The sequence below is a fragment of the Bombus huntii genome, chromosome 1 (genome assembly GCF_024542735.1).
Source record: "Bombus huntii isolate Logan2020A chromosome 1, iyBomHunt1.1, whole genome shotgun sequence".
Lineage (NCBI taxonomy): Eukaryota > Metazoa > Arthropoda > Insecta > Hymenoptera > Apidae > Bombus > Bombus huntii.
The window spans coordinates 2801079-2822608 of NC_066238.1; the positions used below are offsets into that span (position 1 = coordinate 2801079).

Here is a 21530-nt window from a genome sequence, read left to right on the forward strand (position 1 = left end):
CATATTTTAAATTCGAACCGAAATGAAATAAACGAACGTGACTTGATATTGTCACGATTAATTCATTGCTTAAAATCAAGTATGTTTATGTTAAACAGGTATATTCGTGTACATATTTGCCATTTGCAAATATTTATACGGAATATTAACATACATATTTATAAATAACACGAATATATTCTCAAGTGTATGTATTTAAACTAATTATTATAATCGCGCTGTGCAAGAAGACCTATCCTAAACTAATAAATTTAAAAAAAAATGTTACTGCTCACGGGTATAAGAAATACCCGCGGTCACTATGCTCGCAATAAAATTCTACGTAATACAACCGGTCACCCGTGCCGATTCGGACCTTTCATCCTACGACATGATTGAGTGACCGGAGGAACAAAAATGCATGCAACTCACCGTTCGATGCGGAGAAACAGAGGACGTACCATGGATGCTGCGCCATCCCAGCGAATATCATCAGGGAGACTAACATCAGGCAGGAACCGTGTAAAGTCCAGTGGTGGAAATGGCGGTTGTTTAAGGGTGGGGGGGGGGGGGGGGGGTTAGGAAGAAGCGTAACGTCGTTTCGACAATTTTCTTCTTTTTCCTATCGAACGTTTATTTAGAAAATACTGCTATTTTTTTACGCTTAAAAATTATTATTAAGAAATTGGAACAAGTTTGAAAAATATTATTTAGTTGAAAATTGTGAGATATTTTTCGATAGCAAACAAATGCTCACGAATAACGTGAATGCAATACAATCGTTTGCAAGAATAATATTGTTCGCAATTAGAATATATACTGTGAATTTTCGTTATTAGAATACGAAATATACATTCCAGTAATACACTACAGTCGCGTGTTTTAAATAATGGAAAATATTTGCAAGAATTCAAAAGTTCGCCACTAAATATATTTAAAGAATACTGTGCAAACGCAAGCGAAACCTTGTTTCGAGGTATTTGAATCTACCTGTTACTAATTTGCAAGTTTATGACGTTATAACTCAATTTGAAACAATAAGATAATTCGTTAAAAATTGGTTTGAAATAAGAGAATGATTTCATACATCGGGATCTTTCAGAAGAATCAATGGACTCACGCGACGCACTCCTGTGCACAAAATAACCGCAAGATTCAGTGGAAAAAAAGAATAGATTTTTATATCTCGTTCCAAGTCAGATAAGTATCATTGTACAGAATGGGCTCAGAATGGATTCGACATAGCCAAGACATATCCCACGGTGTCCAACGGTGTCCAACGGTGTCCAACGGTGTCCCACGATGTCCCACGGTGTCCAACGTTGCAGTCCAGTGTAGATCATCCAAAATTCTTTTCGCGGCATTTGGTAACCCACACTGGACCGACGATGCCCCACGTTGCAGTCCAGTGTAGATCATCCAAAATTCTTTTCGCGGCATTTGGTGACCCACACTGGACCGACGATGCCCCACGTTGCAGTCCAGTGTAGATCATCCAAAATTCTTTTCGCGGCATTTGGTGACCCACACTGGACCGACGATGCCCCACGTTGCAGTCCAGTGTAGATCATCCAAAATTCTTTTCACGGCATTTGGTGACCCACACTGGACCGACGATGTCCCACGTTGCAGTCCAGTGTAGATCATCCAAAATTCTTTTCGCGGCATTTGGTGACCCACACTGGACCGACGATGTCCCACGTTGCAGTCCAGTGTAGATCATCCAAAATTCTTTTCGCGGCATTTGGTGACCCACACTGGACCGACGATGTCCCACGTTGCAGTCCAGTGTAGATCATCCAAAATTCTTTTCGCGGCATTTGGTGACCCACACTGGACCGACGATGTCCCGCGTTGCAGTCCAGTGTAGATCATCCAAAATTCTTTTCGCGGCATTTGGTGACCCACACTGGACCGACGATGTCCCGCGTTGCAGTCCAGTGTAGATCATCCAAAATTCTTTTCGCGGCATTTGGTGACCCACGCTGGACCGACGATGTCCCACGTTGCAGTCCAGTGTAGATCATCCAAAATTCTTTTCGCGGCATTTGGTGACCCACACTGGACCGACGATGTCCCACGTTGCAGTCCAGTGTAGATCATCCAAAATTCTTTTCGCGGCATTTGGTGACCCACACTGGACCGATGACGTCCCACGGTGTCCAACGATGTCCCACGGTGCAGTCCAGTCTAGATCATCCAAAATTCTCTTAGAGGCTTTTGGTGATCCAAACTGGACTGTTGCGTAGTTCTTGGCTTGGCATCGTTTTCCAAAAATTAATCACTTGATTAATCTTTGAAAAAGGATGCCAATTACCAGGTCTCACCACGAGGAGGTGACTACGCACGAGACCCGCCCATGAGTTATTCAACATTATGCATCGGTCTCGACATTCAACCTATTGGCAAGAATGTCGAGTTCTGACTCTACTTGATCATGGGCCTGCGTAAAGAGATAGTTATTTCGTAGCCTAACCGCGAAACACCTATCTCCTACGCAGCAATTACACGAATCTTTACAAACGCAAAACGACGCAATATCTATCTCCCACGCAATGCAACATTCATCTCCCATATAACGCTTACATCGATCAGTACAAACATCGTACAATAATTCGCAACCCTATCCGCAACATTCCGTATCAAAGACACATTTGTCTAACTTGGAACGAAAGAAATAAAATGGGGCTACTTTGGAAAAGGAGCCCCAACAATCAGACGATGAAAGAAAAACCGCGGCGCGCCCGGGACGAACGAGATCTCGGTCACTCGAAAGAACTAACAAACCTACATGACGTACCCCCGTGCACTAGATAACCCTAAGGTTCAGCGGAAAGCCCAAGAATTGACCGTAACTCGATTCCTGTTTCGCCATTCGAAACTTACACGAGTCGCGGTCGATGGCACCGACCGATGATGCCAGTGAATCACGGGTAATTCAGCCGAGGATCCAGCACATAGGCCAGCAACTTAACACACTCCAACTGAACATGTGGAACCCGGGGATGGACCGCTGAACAGGATTACGAAGGCAAGAGGCCTCAACTGAACAGTGGGGTCCACTCACGGGGAGGGACCGCTGAACAGGATTACGAAGGCATTGACCTCAACTGAACAGTGGAGTCCACTCCCGCGGGCCCGAACAGAATTACGGAGGACGTGAAATTGCAGGTCCCTGACCGAGTACCAAAGTACCAATCGGACAGGACTGCAGATCCACGACTGAATCCCCAACAGATTCGCTAGCATCACCGGCGCGACGACAACTCCCGCGATCCGATGCGAACGTCGAGCAGTCGTCGAGCAGTCACCAAGACAGAGGTGTCCTTGGGGCGACTTACGAATCCAAAGAGTTGTCCAGTGCACGTTGACCCGCACGTACCCGGAATACGCGCGAGCGAGTACGTCACGCTACGGTTCGAAAGAACTGAGGGACCGTGAACCGATAAATCGTGGGGACCATTTTTCCAGTGTGGTAAGCGAGGGGATCACGAGAGACGAGATTTTTATTTTTCGTCCCAAGATAGATAAGTATTTTTGTACAGAATGAGCTTACAATGCACATAACATAGGTATCTATCTTATGATTAATTAAGGCTAAAACGCTCGCATCCCACGGTGTCCCGCGATGTCCCACGGTGTCCCGCGATGTCCCACGATGTCCCACGATGTCCCACGGCGTCCCCGCGGGGGGATATTAGTCCGGTCTAGATCACCAAAACTATTTTGGATGATCAAGACCAGACTATATTCAAGTAGTTTTTAGCTTGATATCGTTTCTCAAATAATAATACTAATATTCAAAATAGTACTTGGTGTATTATTATTTGGGAAACGATACCAATTACCGGGACCCACCACGAGGAGGTAACTACGCTCGGGTCCCATTTACATAAACAGTTTTTAAGCATTGGAAGCAGAGATGCAAAATTATTTTATAATAAAGCGACATTGTAGCAGCGACATTGTTTGTGCCCGGAGTTTATTTGTTCTTACATTACTTGTAATCTAACGGTCTCGATACTCCGAGGCAAAGCAACAACATGATTTGAAATGTTCTCTGACTCATGTGCAGCTACAGATAAGATGTGGTTGCCTTCGGTTAAATTGTACTCGCTTCCTTGATTCCATGAATATGGTGTGTTGTTTCCTTGGTTTTGAGCATGGAAAATTACATCTTAAAATTACACTCTGTGTTACCACTGGTTTTATACGAAATAGTGAAATGAGAAATTAAATACTGTATTTAAAATTAAAAAATAATGCTATATAGAAATAAAATAGCACTTCGAAGACTTGATAGATTCTGTTAATAAAATAAAACAAAATAAATCATTAATGCACTCACTACGAATTGATGGTATTGATTTAAATCAATGAATGTAGAGTTACTTCCGATTAACGGTACAACTGTTATAAATTAAGAGCATCATTACTTTGAATTAATGGGAGAATGTGGTTATAAATTATTGGTATAACTGTTAAGAATTAATGGAGTAATTGTTTTAGATTAATGGCTTAAATGTTACAAATTAATGGCTCAAATGATATAAATTAATAGTTTAAATGTTATAAATTAATAGCTTAAATTTTATAAATTAATGGCTTAAATGTTATAAATTAATAGTTTAAATGTTAGAAATTAATGGTGTAATTGTATAAAATAATAGCACAAATGTTAAAAATTAATGGTTTAAATGTTATAAATTAATGGCTTAAATGTATAAAATAACAGTTCAAATATTGTAAATTAGTGGCTTAGATGTTGTAAATTGATAGCTTAAATGCTATAAATTAATAGCTTAAATGTATAAAATAACAGTTCAAATGTTGTAAATTAATGGTTTAGATGTTGTAAATTAATAGCTTAAATGTTATAAATTAATAGCATAAATGTTATAAATTAATAGTTTAGACGTTATAAGTTAATTCCTTAAATGTTATAAATTAATATTTTAAATGTTATAAATTAATGGCTTAAATGTTATAAATTAGTAGCTTAAGTGTTGTAAATTAATGGTTTAGACGTTATAAATTACCAGTTGCAATGTTGTTATTTGATATTTTTTTTTATTTACCTTATTTTTAAATTCTTCTTCGATGTTCACTCTCCGGAATTTCAGGCACAAAAGAGCTCGCGCGCGACTTCCGTGTTCCTTATATACCTTGACAAGGTGTCGAGATGTCAATCAAACGGCAACGATTTTTTAACATAGCAGGAGACGGTTTTTCCATTATAATAAAGTCAAATTGAACGATTTCTTAATTTTTATCGTAAATTGGCGACTTCAACGATTTAATACGATATCCATTTTTATCATTTTAATAGTTTCTGCAAACTAAGACTAAATTCACACTTCTTTAATACTAGTTTTCGACTATCAATTAGTTTGGACAGAATTCTCTTAGAGGCTTTTGGCGATCCAAACTGGACTGTTGCGTAGTTCTTGGCTTGGTATCGTTTTCCAGAGATTAATCAACTGATTAATTTTTGAAAAACGATGCCAATTACCAGGTCACACCACAAGGAGGTAACTACGCTCGGGCCCCATTTATGTGAAGAGTTTTTACGCATCGGAAGCAGGAGATGTAAAATTATTTTACAGCAAAGAAGTAGCGTGTATTGAATTTTATTAATCATTAGTTGCCGAATTGTTATGAGTTGTTAATTGTTAAGTGTGAGTTGTGATTCCCATTTATAGTAATTCTGATGATTATATAATATTGTTATAAATTAAAATCATAATTGTTAAAAATTAATCGAGTAATAGTTTTAGGTTAATAATAAAATGCTATAAATAAATATCGCAATTACTATAAATTATTAGCTCAATTGTTACAAATTAATAATTTAATTGTGAAGAATTAATATATCAAATGTTGTTAACTAATAGTTTAAATCTTGTAGAGTAACAGTTTAAATATTATAAAGCAATAGTTTAAATATTATAAATTAAAAGCTTAAATGTTATAAAATAATAGTTTAAATGTTGTAGATTGTTGGTTTAAATGTTATGAATTAATGACTTAAATGTTATAAAGTAATAGTTTAAATGTTGGTGAGTAATCGTTTAAATGTCATAAATCAATGGCTTAAATGTTATGTTCTTATTTCGCAATGATAACTTATTATTAATATTTATGAAGCAGAAAATTTTCAAAATCGAACGCAAAGGGTGCTTCATTATATCTGCAATATCAATTAACCTACCATTTAAAGAAAAAAAAAGAAGAAATTCTGAAAATACCCGAAATTTGATACGCAACGCTAATAAGTATAAATCTATGCACTCATATTTAAAAAATACGTAATGTCAATAGCAAGAGATCACAGTGCAATCATTTAGGAGATTGCCAACAAACGATCACAATTGTACAGCTCTTGTGCTGTATCGTGCGATCAAGGAACAATGTCCGACAAATGCAGTCGGAGTTTTGGGCATTTTATAAACGCGATCATTCATTATCGCAACGCTAAAGGGAAAAATTAGTAGAACTCGCGATGGAACAATATCGCAACGCTAGCTCTTATAGTGAATTTAATAAAAATTACTATTTACTATATAAAAAAGCTACTTTAAATATTCTGGTATTACTACTTGCAATACCATAAAATTAATTGAAAACTAACACTTTTATAATCTAATTTTAAACAATAGAAAACAGGAAAAATTCTAAATATTGCAAAAGATAATCGCGATATCGCAATTCGCAACTCTAAAGCAAACGCGGTTATCATTTTATCGCAACTCTAATTCAAACCGTAATCATTTTCTCGCCACACTAATGAAAAGCCACGATGTTATTTCGCAACTCTAATACAACCCGTAATTAATTTGTCGCAACACTAATAAAAAAAATCGCGAGTGGAGGGCTGACATATGGCAGTGCAACCATGTAGGAGGTTGTCGATGAATGATCACACTTGTACAGCTCTTGCAGCTGTACGTGTGATCCAGGTACAGTGTCCGACAATTGCAGTCGGAGGGTTTGGGCATTTTGTAAACGCAACTCTAGTGAACAAAACGCGATCATTCATTTTCGCAACGCTAAAGGGAAAAATTAATAGAACTCGCGATGGAACAATATCGCAACGCTAACTCTTATATTGAATTTAATAAAAATTACTACTTACTATATAAAAAAGATAAAATATTCCGGTATTGCTACTTGCAATACTATAAAATTAATTGAAAACTAACACTTTTATAATCTAATTTTAAACAATAGAAAACAGGAAAAATTCTGAAAATTGCAAAAAACAATCGCGATATCGTAATTCGCAACTCTAAAGCAAACGCGGTTATCATTTTATCGCAACTCTAATTCAAACCGTAATCATTTTCTCGCCACACTAATGAAAAGCCGCGATGTTATTTCACAACTCTAATACAACCCGTAATTAATTTGTCGCAACACTAATAAGAAAAATCGCGATTTGCCCAATGGGACGATGGACCGACATATACATCGGCCAAAAAAGCAAACTACTACTACTACTACCACTACAAATACTATAATCGAGCATAGTGACAAAGTAGTAACAATAATGACTTCCCATGCTCTGGATGACCCAGAGGATGGGCAGCCATTAGTAGTTGCCCTCTTGAGTGGCAGTTTGCCGGGCCTCTTCGGCTTATAGCCTCTTCTTTCTTCGGGCGCAATGCCCGCTGAAACTTAAATCTAAGCTCGAGACTTCTAAATCGCAAACAAAAAAAAAAACTTACCGAGGTAAAATAAAAATATAAACCGCGGAAGCTGATAGAAGTTCACATGGACTGACCAACGATCACAGCAGTGATCGTTGCCCACTCGCATGTGCGTGCTCGAGCAATATACGTTCGTTTCGACCCATTCGCGACCGCGACCGCGGAATTCGAAAAATCGGAAGGCAAAACCAGAGACGAGTGCATGCTCTACTCGTGCCAGTTTCGCCGTCGATTTTTCAAATTAGATTTCCAGAAACAGGTTGGTCACACGAAAACGCGCCTACCCGACCAGAGACTGTGCCAACCTGCCCGGCCCTACCTACTTATAATTAACAGACATACCAGAAAGTATACTACCTATCCTACCTAGCGCTATATTTAAAAATGGCAAAACAGGCACACCTACACACTCGCTCCACGGTTCTCACACAAACGCTCGGGCGCAAAGGTCCTACACTAGAGAGGACGTCCCGGGACGCCTCCGACACCCGAGCTTAACGCACAACATGCACACTCTAAGGTACGTACCGTTTTCCTGAAGTCGACTGACGAAGGCTAGTGACCATTGCGTAAAACGTGATAAAACACGTCTGAGGAAATGACATCGTTAAAATAAATGTAAGTAAACTTGTAATTATAATTGTAATTTATGGCAATATTTAAAGCGTGGTTACACTTAATCGCGTGGGCGATATTATCACAAATTGTGATTGTATCGAGACGTAAATTGAATCGATATATGTCTCGATATTTTTAATATTTGAAGTTTTAACGAAAGAGAGAAAGCGACGCAGTTCCACGGCCTAACAACACACACACATAACGTGGAAAATACGTCGTGCACGGTACACTAACACATCGTCAGTCGCTGACAAATTATTACATTACTTAATTCTAGATCATCGTGCCCACTGTTTTTCTCCCATTCAAGTAGCACCTGGGCACGTGAATGAGGTCCTGACAATGGGCACGGAAAGGGTTAAAACTGAAAATCCTGATCTAAAAAGATGATTAGTTTGTTTAATTTTTATTTAACGGACTAACGTTCTTTGATTTTATATTTTACTACTTCGTATCTGATTAAATCTACTTTATCAATTTAATAGTAACTAAGTAACTCTACTTTATTAATTTAATAAATCAGAACAAAACTTTAATATTGCAAAAAAGGTAGCGTTAATTGAAAAAGACTGAGACTCGATCAAATGGAATAATTGACTCTAAATATATTACTAAGAAAGAAATAATCTCAGGCGATCTCTTTATCAAAGCATATACTCGAAAGTGCAGAAGCAGTGTTCAAAATTATTGCTTTGATTCAAAAATCTGCCTGTCGCGAAGTGTCTTCTTGCACGTAAAATTTCACACATTCTTGTACGGGAAAAAAATGAATTTTGACTCATATTTTAAATTCGAACCGAAATGAAATAAACGAACGTGACTTGATATTGTCACGATAAATTCATTGCTTAAGATCAAGCATATTCATGTCATACAGATATATTCGTGTAGATATTTGCCATTTGCAAATATTCATATGGAATATTAAAATGCATATTTATAAATAACACGAATATATTCTCGAGTGTATATGTTTAACCTAATTATTAAAAAACTAATTATTATAATCGCGATGTGCAAGAAGACCTATCCTAAACTAATAAATTTGAAAAAATGAGTGTTACTACTCACGGGTATAAGAAATACCCGCGGTCACTATGCTCGCAACAAAATTCTACGTAATACAACCGGTCACCCGTGCCGATTCGGACCTTTCATCCTACGACATGATTGAGTGACCGGAGGAACAAAAATGCATGCGACTCACCGTTCGATGCGGAGAAACAGAGGACGTACCATGGATGCTGCGCCACCCCAGCGAATATCATCAGGAAGACTGACATCAGGCAAGAACCGTCCAATGGTGGAAGTGGAGGTTGCGAAAAATCTATTACAGAAGAGAACACGATGAGTGATCGTTTGAAAAATCGGAGATAATGAAAAATGGAAGTTGATTAAATTTATATCTTTAGTAATGATAGAGATTGAAATTCTAAAAGACCGTAATAAGTATGTAGCAAAATGAAACTCTGATATAAAAGTTTGAAATAAAAAAATTGAAAATTCAGTGATTTTCGTTGCATATCAGAGACAATGTTATTGTAATCGAATGTTAACATTTTAACAGTTTATTCCAATTAAAAAAAAACATGCAAAGCTTTCTAAATTATCGATCATTTTTATTTTCTAATTAAAAATAATTCAAACGAAATACAAAGAATCGAACAAATTGAAATACATGATATAAAACTACTTACATTCTTCAGCCACTGGAGAGTCTTTATCCTCTTGAGAGATGCACTGACTCTAATACCGGAAACGAATGTTCAAAAGTAGACTGTTAAGATTAAGACTACGTTTCCGCGACTTTAATCAAAACTATCGCGATTTTAAAATATTGAAAGGAAACTATCGCGTAGCAAACACTGACTCTATAAACCGCATTGCGCGCGGTTACAAATATTCCCTGAAAATAAAGCTGTTTAAGGCAGGGTGGGTGGGGGAGCGTGGTGGAAAAGAAGCTAAATGTCGTTTCGACGATTTTCTTCCTTTCTTTATCGAATGCTAATTTTGGAAAATACCGCTATTTCTTTACACTTAGTAATTATTATTAAGAAAATGAAACAAGTATGAAAAATATTAGTTGAAACTTGTGAGATGTTTTTCGATATCAAACAAATGCTTAGGCATATCGTGAATGTAATGCATTCGTCTGCAACAATTATACTGTTCGTTATTAGAATACGAAAATGTTATAAATTAATGGCTTAAACGTTATAAAGTAATAGTTTAAATGTTGTTGATTAATAGTTTAAGTGCTATAAGGTAATAGTTTAAATGTTATAGATTGTTACTGTAATTTGTAAAAACTATTCTTCGATCTTTACGAAGGTGACCGAAGGTGCATCGAACGGTAACGGTTTGCTATTGTTGTGAAAGCCGGCTTTTCCTTTATAACACGATCAAATAACAATTTTTTCATTTTTATTGCAAATTGACGCCTTTAACAATTTAATAAATTAATGGCTTAAATGTTATAAATTAAAAGCTTAAATGATATAAAATAATAGTATAAATATTGTTAATTAATAACTGAAATGTTGTAAATCAATGACTTAAATGTTATAAATTAGTGGCTTAAATATTATAAAGTAATAGTTTAAATGTTGTTGATTAATATTTTAAGTGCTATAAATTAATAGTTGAAATGTTATAAAATAATAGTTTAAATGTTATAAATTAGTAGTTTAAATGTTATAAATTAGTAGTTTAAATGTTATAAATTAATGGCTTAAATGTTACAAATTAATGGCTCAGATGATATAAATTATTAGTTTAAATGTTATAAATTAATAGTTTAAATGTTATAAATTAAAGGCTTAAATATTATAAAGTAATAGCTTAAATATTGTTGATTACTAGTTTAAGTGTTATAACGTAGTAGTTTAAATGTTATAGATTGTTATTGTAATTTGTAAAAATTATTCTTCGATCTTTACGGTACGGGAGACCACTCGCAAATGAGCTCGCGCGCGAGTTTCGCGTCGCATATATACCTGATGGCATGTACTTGCAAAGGTATCTGAAGGTGAATCGAACGGTAACGGTTTGCTGTTTTTGTGAAAGGCGGTTTTTCCATTATAACACGATCAAATTTAATAATTTTTTAATTTTTATTGTAAATTGACGCCTTTAATTATTTAATAAATTAATGGTTTAAATGTTATAAGTTAATGGTTTAATTGTTATAAATTAATGGTTTAAATGTTATTAAGTAATGGTTTAAATGTTGTTAATTAATAATTTAAAAGTTATAAACTGATGGCTTATATTTTATAATTTAATAGCTTAAATGTTATAAATTAGTAGTTTAAATGTTATTAATTAATGGTTTAAATATTATAAAGCAATAATTTAATTGTTGTTGTTTAATATTTTGTGTTATAAGGCAATAGTTTAAATGTAATAAATTGTTAATTAATTTCGATTAATTCTTTAATTTCTATTGTAGGTTGACGCCTTTAACGATTTATTGCAATAACCATTTTTATAATTATAATAATTTTTACAAGCTAAAATTAAATTCTCATTTCTGTGATACTAGTTTTTGATTTAGAACTGTGTTAATTTATATTGAATGCCAGTTTATGATGAAAATAACTGCATTATTATAGTCGAACGATATAACTATTATAAATTAAGAGCATAATTTTTTTTAATTCAGGCAAGCATATTGTTATAAATTAAAAGTATAATTGTTAAAAATTAATGGAGTAATTGTTTTAGATTAATAATAAAGTGTTTTATGCGACTTCCACTATAGTGAATTATACATATGGAAAATGCAGTGGTACAATTATATTGCTATAGACACCATCGATGGGTATATAAGTCTGTTTTTCCAAAACTGTTCTAATTTCTTGCCTCAAAATGGCTAACATATGACAAGGTAGTGATGGAGAGTTCATTCGGAAAGAAAAATTTACGATGCTTTATTTACGATACGTATTGGGATATTATCATTGGAAAAGTGGACCTTCGTTTTTCGTACGAGATCGTACTGTCTTTCGGATTACTGATTTGGACGTATTATGTCAGTTCAGTTGTGTTTGCAATGCGATAAACAATGATTCTTCCACCTGTCGTGAAGTGCAGTGACGTAGGTTCCTATATGTTATTTTGATCTCGCAGAAAAAGTAACCATGACGTTAAGTATTAATTATAATTAATATTTCATAAACCAGAATATTATAAATAGAATCAATAATTACATTGTAATATATGCAAAAAGATGAGTTAATAGACATTTAGGAAATATGAATATGTAATTATGGGTAGTAAAGATACATAAAAATTATACAATACATTATATAATAAATCTGCTCACTATATATGAATACAATATATTATATAAATGTGGAAACAATATTCAGACGGACATTGTTTCTATAAGTACAATTATATAAAAAATATAATTCAGTCACTTCAATAAAGACATCGAGATAATCTAACACCCAGATTAAGATTACATTTTTTTATCACGTTTTAATACGTTCCTCTGAGATGAAAATATTTTTTGATAATTTGTCGTCGTAAGAAAAATTGCAAATTGATCTTCGTTAAAGCAAAAAACAATTGATGAGACCTATTTAGAGGATAAAAGGTGTGGTGGAAGAGACAGCAACTGTAATTCATCGTCAATTTTTAAATGACAAAGCTCCTTCGTCGTTGCAGGCTTCCAATCAACGTTGACAAACTTATCTTTGACTGAGGTAGGATCCCTATATTAAACATATACGATATGTAAATTCTAAAATTCAAATTCATGCTTTTTAAAATCATGTTGAAAATTTACCCAGTTCTGGCAAAATTAGTCCACATTCTAGTCATTCGTTCTAACGTAATCCTATCCTTCGTACCAACCGTTGGTGGATCAGGATTGTCAGTTTTACATCTGGGTAAATATAATAAATACGCGATGTCATCTACATGAGACGCTCCTAGAGTGTAAGAGTAAATAGTGCGTTTGATAGTTGTGTACATAATCTGATAATTATGAGATAATAAATTTAAAAAATGCAGTTACCAGAAAACAGTCGTGTTACTAGGAGATCCGTCGGGGCTTTCTCATTGCCAATGTACGAAAATACACAGAAATAACTAGGCGCGGTTGTTCTTTTTACTCGATCCTCTAACAGCATCATCGCGGGAATGCCGAAATTAATAAGAGTAAGCAATTCTGAATATTCGCTTATGTTTTCTTCGCTAATCGGTTTTCCACCGAAATACTGATTTTTCACCAGCTCGAACAATTTTTCCATTTCTGCATCCTCTATCGTCTTCAATGATCTCAAAGTTTTCAGATGGTTATACAGATTCTGGTTAAAAGAATTGATTGATTTTTCGCTTTTATCTGAGAAATACAAAAATCATATAGTATCGATGCATGAACAGGAAATAATACTTTTCTTTCTCCGAGTTTTAACTGAACCTACCTTTCAAGAACATAATATATTCCTGAGCGGTGTAACTAATTATCACAGGCACATCTGCTTCTTTTGCAATTAATTGTTCGATCGGTTTTGGTAAAACAGGATTCTCCGCCACTTCGTCGTAATCGAGTCCAAAAGCAAGGGTACTAGTCTCCTCTTTCTATAAGACGAAATAAGAAATCCTGTTTATTTCAATCTCCGATATTTGATTATAATTATGAAGTATGTTAAAAGAAAACTTGTTACCTCTGGAAATAACAGAGAGGCTTGAGCCTTCACGATGTCCTCAGCGGGCACCGTCCGTAAAAATTCGACAACTTCGACAGGATCATTAGAATCTTTTCCAAGAAGTGAAGCGAGTTTAAAACCACGTTTAGGACGATATTCAGCACCTCGGCTTGCCCAAGGGCATGTCAACGTTCCACTGTGCAAAATCGCCTTGTGGAACAGTCCTAAAATCAGTATCGAACTAACGAGATTAACACAAATCTTTTGGAAAGTCCAATATATCTCGACAAATCACAAAGATATGATTTAATTTTATCAAGGACGTAACGAAAATACGTTTTACCTTTCGCGCGAGGCGATACGAGTAAGGAATGTACTAGAGCACCTCCAGCACTAACTCCAAAAATCGTAACATTATTGGAATCTCCGCCAAAGTTGGCAATATTTTCCTTCACCCATTCTAGAGCTGCGATTAAATCTTTTAAGCCTAGATTTCCTGGCGCGACTTGGTGACCCAAATTTAAAAATCCTTGAAATTTAAAAAACTGGATAATTCTAGAGCCTTTCTGTTTATTCGTAAAGTAAAAATTTTGTTTCTAAATTGCATGCACAATCTCTTTTTTGATATTTTGCGAATGTATGTAAAACTGAAGCAAAACTAACCGAATGCGCCAAGCCTGTAGTTAGCTGAGACAACTACAACATCTTTAGCGAGTAAATAGTCGGGCCTCGATTCGTAGAAGCTCGAATTTCCTAGTATGAATGCCCCTCCATGTATCCAGAACATAACCGGTTTCGATTGATTGAGAGAATTCGTATAAACATTCAAGTAAAGACAATCCTCGTCACCAATAACATCGAAAGGCGGAACTTCTTGCAATTGTGGACAAATGTATTTTTTGGCTTTGGATGTATCCTTGATACCAGCCCATGGTGCAGGTGGTTGAGGATCCTATTTTCGCAAAAAAATTAAGATTCCTTTATAATAAGTGAATATAACCTACGTAACGCATCACATTGTGTGCACTACTTCTATTAATCGTCTTTTATTAATGGGTAATAGGAAATTATTTCGAATTGTATAAATTAAGATAATTGGAACTCTACAATTTTACAATGTCATGGTTGGTATGATATTTAATATGTCATAATGAAGTAAAAGCATGATAAGAACAATTGTCGGAAATGTACCTTAAATCTGAGATTTCCGATAGGAGGAGCAGCAAAAGGTATTCCTTTGAAGCCGATATATGATAATCCTAGGGCACTTTTCAGTACCGCGCCTTCCAATTTACCTTGTTTTACGAGTACTATCGGTTTGCTCATTGTTAACCAAAGTCTTGCCAACTTGATACTGCCACTCCTTTCTACATTCAGAATCCGAGTATTTAGAGCGACTCGAGTTTGTACTCTTATCATATCAAACAGTATTATCAAGCAGTTCATTAGACTTAAATATCTGCTATCAAAAGTTGCGCCTTAAAGTATATCTGAACGGTGCTTATCATGATATTGATTACAAATTGATTAAAATATTATCCACAAACAGCGATAATTATCAAAATTGTTGTATATTCAAATTTTTTGCCAATATGTTTCAGCACTTAGCGTATCAACTAAATGGGTTTTGTCCGTGAGCATAAAACATGATATGTATGAGAATATAACTTTTTCTCTCCACCATACCGACGATAAATTGGGAAAGAAACTTATTACTGACCTTAGTTATTTATTTCAACGAATAAATCATATTTGAAATATAAGAAAATATATTGTAAATAACTTTAGTCACTATTTATGTATTGCAGAGTTTTATTTATCTTTATTTTAAGATACAATATGTCAGAGGTTATAAGATCTAACTTGTGATATTGATGCCACATATGCTGGCCATATTCAGAGTGAGATGACAGATAAAGTAATAGCCACATCAAGTATTAATTATAATTAACATTCCGTGCAGCAGAATGTATCAACAGAATTAACGATATTATAAAATCGATCATATTATACATGTATAAAAAGACGAGTCGATATCTATTTAGAAAATGTGAATATGTTTATAGACAATAGGAATACATGAAAATTGTATAAATAACAGACAACAATAAACTTGCTCACTATATATGAACAAATATTGTGGAAGATTTTCGTAGGCACATTATTTCTTTAAATACGATTGTATAAAAAATATAGTTTAGTTATTTTAATAAAGGCAGATCAGTTGAGGCTGCATTTCCTAATGCAATTAGTAAGTGCAATTTGATTACGTTTAATTAGGTTTCTTTGGGAATGAAAATGGTTTTTAATTAACGATATATGAAAAATTATATCAAAAGTTATCTAGTAGATAGTAAAAAGTTATTTTAGAAATCGATGCATATATTCCTTATTCTGACATTTTCAGATCTTTTCTAAATTTTGCTACGAATTTTTCGAAGGGCCATGTTGCCACTTCACAGATTCTGATGCCCTTAAATCCTATTGTCAACGTCACCATTTTAAATAAATTTTTCGTATGCATACAACGGGTGGTTGGTTTTAATTTTCTAATTATACGCTAAAGTATATTTCGTATTATATGTACCGCTTGAAGGTTACTCTGTCGATAACCTTCTGCGTAACCTCCTCATGAATTTTAATTGTACTGTTTTAGTATCTTCACGGTGACACAAACAATGATAAAACTAATAAAAATTCCAGTCACTGAACTCCATATGTGAAGGAGTATTTAACTGCTGGCGGTCCGGATAGACAATATCAATAATGGCGCGACTAGATCAGTACAATTATAATTTGAACACACATGCGCATGTACAAACAATAATTATAATATCTAATCTTCAATTTTGTATAAAAAATAGAAGCAAAGTACATATATGATGCCAAATATACTTTTGTGCGTAACTCGTAAAGTGAAACCGACCACCCTATATATGTACATATGAGAAAAGATTGTTTAGAATGGTGATCTGACAATATACTTCAAGAGCATAGATACCGGCGAGGATACAACTATTCGGAAACTTTACCTTTCGAAGAATTCAGTATGTTTCATCAAATATAAATTAATGTGTATTTTTTATCATTTAATTATCGTACAAATTCTGCCCAAAAGATTTCTAGCTTAAAATAGTTAATAAAGATTATCTTTCATTAACCAACTTCGATTATCTCTATTAAAATCTATCGACAAGAAAACAATAACGAATAACTCATACAAATGACACTTCGTTTAGCGAGTGTCCATTTCTGAAACTATTTACCAGTTTATCAAAAATATTCGAAGATTTTTCTGCTAGATTGTGTTCATTGCGAAAAGCGTCGAAAAATAATAGTAAAAATAATAATAGATTTACTAGTAAAGAATGTATTCGATAAAAAACAATTTGTATCGAAAAAATTTAGTAGTAGTGACATTCTTACAAGAATACCGGTTTTGCAGCTGGATAATAATAAAATGCATTGCTTGAAATTGCCAAAAATCAATTAGCACATTACTTACTTCGATCAATTCTATAAATGGTCCTTATCATTTTTGTTCTATATGCTGATACCGATTAGCAGATACAGTTTTTCGAAACATTTCGTCAAGTATAACTATGTGCTTCTTCGCAATTCAAATGAGAATCGCTCTTTTTGCTTCGATTTACTTTATCACAAATCCGAACCAATCATTAAGTAAACTAATTTGCAACAATCTTTGATTAATCGCATTCGCAATGATACATATGTTTGGTCGCAAGCCACGATTCTTGCAATGCACAGAAAAATTATATCAAAAATTAGCGTTTCATTTTATCGAGTATAGGAACGACCATATCAAAAGACGGACGTTTCCCTGGATCTTCGTTCATACAAATTCTAATAAGCTTAGCAAGATGCGGTGAAATTCCTGGAGGTATACTAACACGTAAATCCTCTAGTGCAATCTACAACAAATACACGAAAAATGAATATAATCACTAAATTACCGACTTATGTTAAATGAACGATGTACAAATCTTAACGAACTTTCATGCCGCATTCCATCGGCGAAAGATCTGCAAACGGAACTTCTCTTGTCGCAAGTTCCCATAACAGGACGGCAAAACTCCACATATCACTGGCCTCGAGATTTATATCCGCCGGACGTTTACTTAATGCTTCCGGAGACATCCACGCTGGTTCGTAGATTCGACCCACCTCTTGAAATGAAAATTTCGAATCCGCCATGTTCACGCGAGCTGTTAAATCTTCATCAATCTATACGAATATCGAATATATTCATTACCAAAATTCTTACATAATAATATTATATCATTATAAAGACGAATGAAAATACCATAATATGTTTACTATTAAGATGAAATCTACATCTATTTTGCCTTTCGAGTCCATGAAGAAATGCCATAGCTCTCGCGACATCGAGGGCAAGTCTAAGTGCACGAGCAGTGTCAACAACGACGCCTGTACCTCCATGTAAAAGCCTATGCAAACTCCCACGTGCCATATATTGCGAAACGGTTGCCAATTGCGGTGGTTGATTGACACAACCAAGTACAGGTAGTACATTGGGATGTGAAAAAATTCTTAATTTTGGGAATTCTTCGTTAAAGTCTCTTGAAATTCGAGCCGTACACTCACGTATATTCAATATTTTTGCCACAATGTCATTGTTTTGCCAACGTCCACGCCATGTTTCACCACTTGGCGTACTAGCTAAATGAGTATGCAGAGAAAGATCTGCCATGTTTATTCCTTTATGCCTTGATAGCGTTGCATCACCTAAATGATATAACTAGACATTAGTAATTAACAGTTACTAATTAGTTAATTAATTCTTAAATATAATAGAATACGTATAATACAATGTTACTCACGACTTCTAGTTTTCAAACCTAGCCAGCTTTGATCTTTAAACTGAATCTTTTTTAAATCCTGTCCATATTCTACAGCTAAATCTAAAAAATCAATTTGGCAATACGATAGTTCATATATTACAAATCCGCAAACAACATATCATATATCCATAACTCCTTAACAATTATTAAATACCGTGTAATCTTTTGGCCAAATGGCCTCGTGCTTTATCTAACGGAGTATCACCATCCTTGTTTGCAATTGATACCAAAGCACCAGCAGTTACCAATTCTTCGGCAACTGCTTGATCGCCCCAAAAGCATGCATAATGAAGGGCAGTGTTACCATGCTCATTTGTGACATTGACATCTGCTCGGTTCCTAAGTAACTATAAAAATAAATTCCATTAAATTCTTAAAAATAAAGAATTATTTTTATTTCTTTACTTGACTCTCCAACATGGATTGTTCCTTTATGTTACAAAATTTTTCAATATGCGAGTATATTCCTATCTTATCATTTTAACATACAATCAATTATATTTGGCTTACCAATTGAACTATTTCTTTGTGCCCATGGGCAGAAGCAAGATGAAGAGGAGTATCATCGCCTCTGTTAGTTGCATTAATACGTGCTCCTCTGCTAACTAACAACTCAGCCAATTTCAAGTGTCCCTCTTTGCAACACCAATGGAGTGGACTGAACCCATGATCATCTCTATACATAGAACATGAAATCATAAATGAAATCAGACTAATGTTACAGTTTAATATAATTAAATAAATAAGAAGTATAAAAACGGATACAATGGGATGATAACAAGGATTAGAAAAAACAATATATATTTTTTAAATTATTATTATTGTAATTAAAGAGACCGATCCAGATAAAAAGCTTTAAACAACAACAAAAATACATTCGAAAGACCGGTGTTAAAGAGAACAGAGACCAGTAACGGTTATAAAAAAAATAATAAAAAAACGAGAACAGGAGACGGTGCTTCTCGGAAAATGGAATTTTCCTATATTTACCCTTGATTCATGTCATGTTCGGTGTCATCCAGCCAAACACGTACTTGCATGGCATTTCCTTCACGACACCATTGAAATATATCTTCCATTTTTTTCACTTACAAATAAAATAAAAAAATTGTAAAAATATTATAACGGAAGGAGTGGCAGTGCTTCGTGCTTCAAAACACCGTAGTCGTCATATACTAAATATAACCATAATTCCACACACAAGCAACGCTGACATAAAAACTACACATTACTTCGTTGCACTTATTAGACGGATTAGTAACGAGATTCGAAATCCGCAGTGTACATCAGTTCACAAAATAACACACAATGTTGAATATAATAATTTTATTGCATTGCAATAAGTATAATCGAACATCTGACCATATATGACGCGTGGTGTTGTGTACAGTGTACTCCCCCATCCGCGAGATGATTACTTCATACTAGTTCATATTATTAGAGAAGATACTCTCTCTAAGAGAGTTACAGGCTAGAAATTATATAGGATAGTAACTCTATCTACATGTACCAATAAAATCGAAAATCAAAAAGATTTGCTATGTTGTAACCTCAGTTGGTATCTACGATCAAAAGAGTTGCGTAGTACTACGTCAGATGGCGCGTTGCAATTATTTGAATATTTCATTCTTATGAATTGGTAAAAAGATTATAATTTTCCGTTATTTTCTGTATTTTATATATCCAGATACAAAAGACTAAAGCGCTATAAAGGAGAAATAAATTTTGTTTAGGTCACATATTGAATTATATTTCATTGAAAATATTAATAAATCATAAATTACGTTATTTTGTTATATGATATACTATTCTGATATTTTAACCATATAACGCTAAATAATTTATATCGCTCTTCCAACGTTTCTCCGTATTTAATTAAGCTACTTTATACGTTTCAATATCTCTTCTGCATATTTTTGCTTCGAGCGTCGTTTATTTTACTTCGTCGCAAAGGAACGTTCAGATACGAGAAAGATTTATAATGAATATTTTATAAAGTTTTTCAAACGTAATTAACATATTTTTCTCTTAAGAAATAATAAGCAATACATATTTTGTATCATTCAGACGAAGCTTATTAAATAATTAATTTAATAATAACGCACGATAATATCGCACGATGCTTTCTTTTTTTTTTCTTTTTCGACCATCCTCGATATAACACGATGGGTCTCAACCCCACCGGAAGAACTTAATTACACAAAGTCAGGAATAAAAGAAATCCATAAAGAAATCCTCTTATCTCTCTTTCATTTCTCTTCTGTTTCTATATCATCCCCGATACTTTTCCAAGGATGGCTCTTGTACTTACCTTTGGATTACCTTTCCCTTCGTGTACAACGGTAATTACACGATCTCCACGCGAATCGATTCTGTGCTGTTCAGGTGGAATTTAAAGCGATATGTATTTTCTAACGAACGTCATCCGAAACCATAACTCCTCCAAGGTGGACAGCCAACACGCATTCAGCCGATGATTTTTCTCTCTAACAGTCGATGATCTTATTGGTCACCAGCCAGGCAGGCCTCCGGTACGTGATATTGTGGCAATCTTATTTGAATTGTTAATACGTTGTTAATACGCGAAGAAAAAATCGCGACACGCCAATGGGTGTGCACAATTCACGTAACCACGAGTCGATAATTACCGAAGGTGTGATCTCCACCTGTTTTCTTGC

General features: G+C 34.6%; 2 protein-coding genes across 2 annotated transcripts; both read right to left on the minus strand.

The window, feature by feature from the left end:
- Nucleotides 1-12462: 12462 nt before the first annotated feature.
- LOC126871885 (esterase FE4-like) lies at nt 12463-15430 on the minus strand. The gene is made up of 8 exons (XM_050631199.1): nt 15161-15430; nt 14633-14921; nt 14313-14498; nt 13988-14193; nt 13745-13901; nt 13336-13662; nt 13105-13249; nt 12463-13030 (listed from the first exon to the last, which is right to left on the minus strand). The coding sequence occupies exons 1-8, from the start codon at nt 15413-15415 to the stop codon at nt 12895-12897; spliced, it is 1701 nt and encodes a 566-aa protein (XP_050487156.1). The 5' UTR covers nt 15416-15430; the 3' UTR covers nt 12463-12894.
- Nucleotides 15431-16851: 1421 nt separating this feature from the next.
- On the minus strand, nt 16852-20263 carry LOC126872200 (integrin-linked protein kinase homolog pat-4). The gene is made up of 7 exons (XM_050631865.1): nt 19843-20263; nt 19363-19528; nt 19007-19199; nt 18832-18912; nt 18294-18736; nt 17984-18214; nt 16852-17901 (listed from the first exon to the last, which is right to left on the minus strand). The coding sequence occupies exons 1-7, from the start codon at nt 19929-19931 to the stop codon at nt 17755-17757; spliced, it is 1350 nt and encodes a 449-aa protein (XP_050487822.1). The 5' UTR covers nt 19932-20263; the 3' UTR covers nt 16852-17754.
- Nucleotides 20264-21530: the final 1267 nt, after the last annotated feature.

What these genes read in the sequence shown, in the direction of transcription:
- LOC126871885 (XM_050631199.1), bottom strand. Translation starts at nt 15,415, where the DNA reads ATGAACTGCTTGATAATACTGTTTGATATGATAAGAGTACAAACTCGA. An exon ending in CGTATCGCCTCGCGCGAAAG is followed by an intron (nt 14,194 to 14,312) that starts GTAAAACGTATT and finishes TACTGATTTTAG; the next exon opens with GACTGTTCCACAAGGCGATT. An exon ending in ACTAATTTTGCCAGAACTGG is followed by an intron (nt 13,031 to 13,104) that starts GTAAATTTTCAA and finishes TGTTTAATATAG; the next exon opens with GGATCCTACCTCAGTCAAAG.
- LOC126872200 (XM_050631865.1), bottom strand. Translation starts at nt 19,931, where the DNA reads ATGGAAGATATATTTCAATGGTGTCGTGAAGGAAATGCCATGCAAGTA. An exon ending in GAACATGACATGAATCAAGG is followed by an intron (nt 19,529 to 19,842) that starts GTAAATATAGGA and finishes TTCTATGTATAG; the next exon opens with AGATGATCATGGGTTCAGTC. An exon ending in AGGTTTGAAAACTAGAAGTC is followed by an intron (nt 18,737 to 18,831) that starts GTGAGTAACATT and finishes TATATCATTTAG; the next exon opens with GTGATGCAACGCTATCAAGG.